The sequence below is a fragment of the Pleurodeles waltl genome, chromosome 2_2, assembly GCF_031143425.1.
Source record: "Pleurodeles waltl isolate 20211129_DDA chromosome 2_2, aPleWal1.hap1.20221129, whole genome shotgun sequence".
Classification (NCBI taxonomy): domain Eukaryota; kingdom Metazoa; phylum Chordata; class Amphibia; order Caudata; family Salamandridae; genus Pleurodeles; species Pleurodeles waltl.
Genome location: NC_090439.1, coordinates 639,188,475 through 639,193,498, shown reverse-complemented (window position 1 = coordinate 639,193,498; position 5,024 = coordinate 639,188,475). Strand labels below are relative to the sequence as shown.

The 5,024-nt window shown below is 46.7% G+C and overlaps 1 protein-coding gene across 1 annotated transcript; it reads right to left on the bottom strand.

Moving 5' to 3' along the window:
* Positions 1-339: 339 nt before the first annotated feature.
* Positions 340-4,808, bottom strand: LOC138282510 (transcription factor Sox-17-alpha-B-like). Its single transcript, XM_069220186.1, has 2 exons — positions 4,313-4,808; positions 340-1,939 (listed from the first exon to the last, which is right to left on the bottom strand). The coding sequence occupies exons 1-2, from the start codon at positions 4,623-4,625 to the stop codon at positions 885-887; spliced, it is 1,368 nt and encodes a 455-aa protein (XP_069076287.1). The 5' UTR covers positions 4,626-4,808; the 3' UTR covers positions 340-884.
* Between the last annotated feature and the right edge of the window lie 216 nt (positions 4,809-5,024).

Here is a 5,024-nt window from a genome sequence, read left to right as displayed (position 1 = left end):
CTTCGGTTTCCTGAACTGATATGTGACTTTCTTTCATGTGGAGGGACTGGAATACAAAAATGGCAGGTGTACAATTGGCCTTATATTGAAGTTTAGCTTTTTAAATATTAGCGATCAAACTTTCATAAAGCAAAGACATATATCCTTAACCAATTTGCTTTAAAATAAAGTGATAATATCCAGATCTGTCATTACTGCCAACAAATATGCACTCATTGCTCTGTACGGATATAGCACTTTTAAAAATTGGAAAATCATTTGGCTTGCTTAGTCTAAACACTGAATGGTGGACTAGAAATAATAAATTATTCAAATAAGACGAACACTCATCAGTAACTTTATACATATATATTTATTGTTAGTCTTCAATGCCAATACATTAAAATAAATAAAAATATATATCATACTTAGTTGAACTCTATCCTATTTACAGTTGTTGGTATAAATATTCTCTCAATGTCTTTCTTGTTAGGCATGTGCAACTGTGCTCTCAATAAACAATTTCCTATATTTGAATACTTTGTTGTTTGTTTTGTCAATTTCCAAATCTTTTATCCCCTGGCAACTTAATTTCTGACATTCATCAAGCATATGTTTAATAAATGTTTCCACCTACACCAGATTGTAGGGCATCTTGGAAAGGATTAGCAGAGCTCCCTGGAAGTTCATTTTTATAAGACGACACGTCTGTTTCTGTCTCTGTGACATTTTTGGAATGCGTCTATAGAAATATCAGGTAGTACAATCTACATATTGGAAAGCACCTATAGAAACACCAGGCAGTACAATCTAACATGTTGGGTGGTGCCTGTAGAAACATCACCCAGTACAATCATCTGCAAGTAGAATGGACGAATCCACAGTATGGGTTGTGAAGCTGTGGCTCATGGGAAGGCCGCCTCCTGGTCAGAGCCTGATAGAGAATACAAGTATTGCTCCAGTTCAGTCCACTCCAAGTCCCCCAAGAGCTCAGCCTGCTGAATCTGATTCATGTTCTCCACAGTGTGATAATCAGATAGTGCAGAGAACTGCCCCTCTTCGGGTGCCCACCCATAGCTGGTATCACTGGTGCGGTGTGCCGGCCTGTAATACGCATGAGAGGGTGTGTATCCGTCATGGGCAAGTGGGGGTGTCTCTACCCCATATGCATGAGGGGGTGTCTGTCCATCATGCGCATGATGGGGTGTCTGTCCATCATACCTATGAGGGTGTGTGTGTCCATCATAGGCATGAGGGGGTGTGTGTTCATCATAAGCGCGAGGGGGTGTCTGCCCATCATACATATGAGGGGGAGTCTGTCCATCACCAAAATGAGGGGATGTCTGCCCATTACACATATGAAGAGGTGTCTTTCCATCATACGAATAAGTATGAGGGGGTGTATGTCCATCATACATATTAGGGGATGTCTGGCTTTCACTAACACTTTGCACAAAGTTCAAGTGGCCCATCTGCCCAGTTTGCTGGTTGTTCCCCTGGTTTATGGAGCTGAGGTGGCTTTCGTGTTGTGCACTGAAGCCAGGTTGGTGTGCGGTGGGCATCATCTGGTAATCCCCCTGTAGATATGATGCCAGGAAGGCTGAGTTGCTCTCCCCGATGTCTAGAGAGCAGTAGGCATCAGCACTGAATGAAGGGTAACCATTTATGTTGGCATCAAGGCTTTGGTAGTGCCTGTACTGGCTCATGTGCTGCTGCTGGTAGCCCTGTGTCTCAAAGTATCCCATGCGCAGGCTCTCCAGACAGCCCATACTGCCATCCTGTGCGTCCAGGAGGCTCTGCAGGGACTCTGCCTCGCTCTGATTGGTCCTCTTCACTTGCTTTCTTTTCCTGGGTCTGTACTTGTAGTTGGGGTGGTCCTGAACGTGCTGAACTCTGATCTTCTCTGCCTCCTCAACAAAAGGGCGCTTCTCTGCCAGCGACAGGGCTTTCCATGACCTCCCTGTGAACAGAAAGTCACAATGTATTAAACATGTTTCCACAGCAGCATGCAAGACAAGCTACAGACCGCTGCACGCTGGTACAACTTTTTCAGTGATTATCCACTGTGAACAAAGGTGGCGGTATTTAAAAGCGTCCTCCCATAAAAGGGGCAGATCGGCTTATGGAGGCCCGGTGCTGGGGATCAAGACCTCTTTTGGTTGGGAAACAGAAAACGTGGCCAACGTGTGCTCGCACGGTACGCGGCGCTTGCGTAGGTTGCGCAGCAGAAAAAAATACAACTTGGTTGCTTGGGAAGTGGCTGATCATTCTACGGTATTTGTATATTGAATCCGAGAGTGCCCAATTGATAGTCAAGAAAGGCAATTCACAAAACGTTAATGCTCTCCAGGATCAAAGGCCGCAGAGCCCTTTTCCGATTTATGTAATTGATGTGCTCCTATTTTTTCCCTGATATAAAACAGTCTCTGGTCCCAGCAGGAGCAAAGATATCTAGCCTTGTGGCCCCAGTGTATCATGTAAAGTTTATGCAGAGGAACCGATGTTGGGGAAAAATGCTGAAAATGTCACAAAACATTGCCCCAAAGGGCACTTCTAATTGGATACTTGATCGTTAGCAATAATGATCGTGTGCAAGTTGAGCATGCGCCACAAAATAAAAATTATCCTGGGTTTGCAATATTATTTTGCACATCCTGCACAACAAATGCCATAAAAAATTCACATAAAATAACTTTTACGACACAACAGAGTTGCCACAATTTCCAACTGTGTACTTTGCTTCAACTGAATACTCCTGAAAATTGATTGTTTATGCTATTCAAATGGTTCCTGAAAACGCACCCTTCACTAAAATTGCCCAGATCCCAAATCGGCCCATCCACTGCTCTAACCTCAACCGTGATCATCAAAGCACCCCGAGGCGCTAACTTGATGCGTGAAGCGCCATGTATGCATTCGCTTAGCCACTGTCTCATTCGTCCTTCCATGCGCTCGTTTGTTTTTATGAGTGTGCTAGTTTGTTCACTCGTGCATTCATAATGTAGTGGGGTTATGTTAAACACGTGATCACCCACCGGTACTCTCGAGGTGGCAAAAGACAAGTAGCTTGCTAGAAAGCTGGCAGCGCATATTTTTTATTTACATTGTATTTTAACGAAAAAAATGTAACGGGAAAACAGAACATGCGATTGTCTTTTAATCATCTATTAACTGCGCGTCAGAGTTTTTTTAAAGTCTACACAGTGACGAGGGTTCCCAAAAAAGTCCTTCTCTGTTACTATCTACTTTGTTACTACGGCGAGTGTGTGTGTGTACAAAACATCAGATTTTTTTAAAAAAAATCAGTAGTTTCGTGATATGCCTCTAGGTGCATCGGAGCGCTATGGTTGAACAGAAGGGTTGTTATCTACAGTCCGAGACAGGCTCAGGTCGGCTGTGACCGGAAGTGACTAGCTGCACACCCCTCTGCCTCGCCCAGGTTTGGAGGGAGGCCCAAAGAACAGTGCGCGGCTTAACACTCTCTCACTCAAGAGTGGGCGGCCCCAGTAGGGCCTGGGCTTTATGTTGATGGGATACAGAAGACCCCTCAGGGGAGTGGGCGGGGGTTGAGCACATCGGCAGTGTAACTGTGAGTGGGGGTGATGCCTGGTCCTACAGGTCTGCGGAGGAGATCGGGTCGAGAAGCCTCGAAGCTCACCAGCAGCGTTGGTGAAACAATTCGCTTTAAAGGCAATATCAGATTCAGAACTAAATTAAAGAATTGTACTTCAACAGCAGAAATAAAAATACCAGAACTGTGAAAATGTTTATAAACGGTATTAGCAGTAACATAAAGCAGGGGTTTCCTCTAGTTCCTGTTCACTCGACCTCGGGTCTTTATGCACAATGTATGCGCGGTGTGGATTGGTAAAACCGTGATACCTCTAGTGTGTGGATACTGTTTATGCAAGTGCAAGTTGCAAGTGTTGTTTAAGGAAATTGTGTTGGATACATTTCTTCTGGTGCTTCTGCCACTATCTGCTAGCTAGCGAGTTCATCTCTGGCTATGGGGCAGGAGATTTCCGTTCAAACCTCGCCAGATTGTGTGATCCTGGGCAAACCAATCTATGTCACCCAACCTCAGATCCCGTATTTGGAAAAATGTGGAGTAGTTAAATAGGCAAAACATAGTTAAGTGCAATGCAGAGGATGAGACAATCATCTCACTGACCATTATGAGTAATAGAAATGTGTTCCCTATATTCAGCTTCATTTTAAGAGCAGCAGGGTGGGTTGGTACAAACTTTTCAAAGACCTATTTGTTTTTTTAGAGCAGTCGCCTATTGAGCGCATTGAGGCCAGGCATAGGGAGAATCTGGGCGCTGGGCCTTACCTAGCATCTTGCTGAGCTCCGCGTTCTGCACATCCGGGTACTGTAGCGCCAGCCTCTTGCGCTCGTCCTTGGCCCACACCATGAAGGCGTTCATGGGCCTGCGGATGTGGGCCTCTGTTTTGGGACTCCCTCTTCTAGTCATGCTATTCACCACTTGGTTGCCTGTGCTCTTCATGTTCTTGTCCTCCGGGGAGGTCAGGGCTTCCGGTACCCACTGGCAGTGCCCGGGCTGCATCATGCCCAGGGGAGCCGGGCAGCAGTGCCCCATCTGCAGCTGGTCGTCACTGGAGTATCCGGCATCGGGGCTGCTCATCACTGTGCCGGCCGAGGGTGTGAGGGGCAGAGCAGAGGCCCAGGCGAGAAGACCGCACAGCTCGCACTCGCAGGCAGGGGTCGTGAGGCCCTTAAACTGTGTCTGAGCTGCTGAGACTCTAGCTGGCAGGCCTGCTCCGAGGCTACAGGTAGGAGGGCCGCGCAGTCCCCAGGCACTTCTTCCTGATCTGCTGCCAACGGGGTGAAGGCCCCTTTAAGCAGGCGAGCAGCCAATCAGGCGCGAGGGGAGTGGAGTCACCCCTGGAGGTGTCAGAGGTAGGATAATGGGGCCGGAGCAGCCCACTTGCCCCTGGCACCTCCTCCCCCTATGGGTCACAGTGAATCATTCTACTTCCATTTTATTTATTCATGTATGTATGTGTGCATGTATGTACGTATT

Coding starts and splice junctions, on each gene's coding strand:
- LOC138282510 (XM_069220186.1), bottom strand. CDS start 4,625: ATGAGCAGCCCCGATGCCGGATACTCCAGTGACGACCAGCTGCAGATG. Junction 1,940..4,312: donor GGAGCTCAGCAAGATGCTAG/GTAAGGCCCAGC, acceptor TTCTGTTCACAG/GGAGGTCATGGAAAGCCCTG.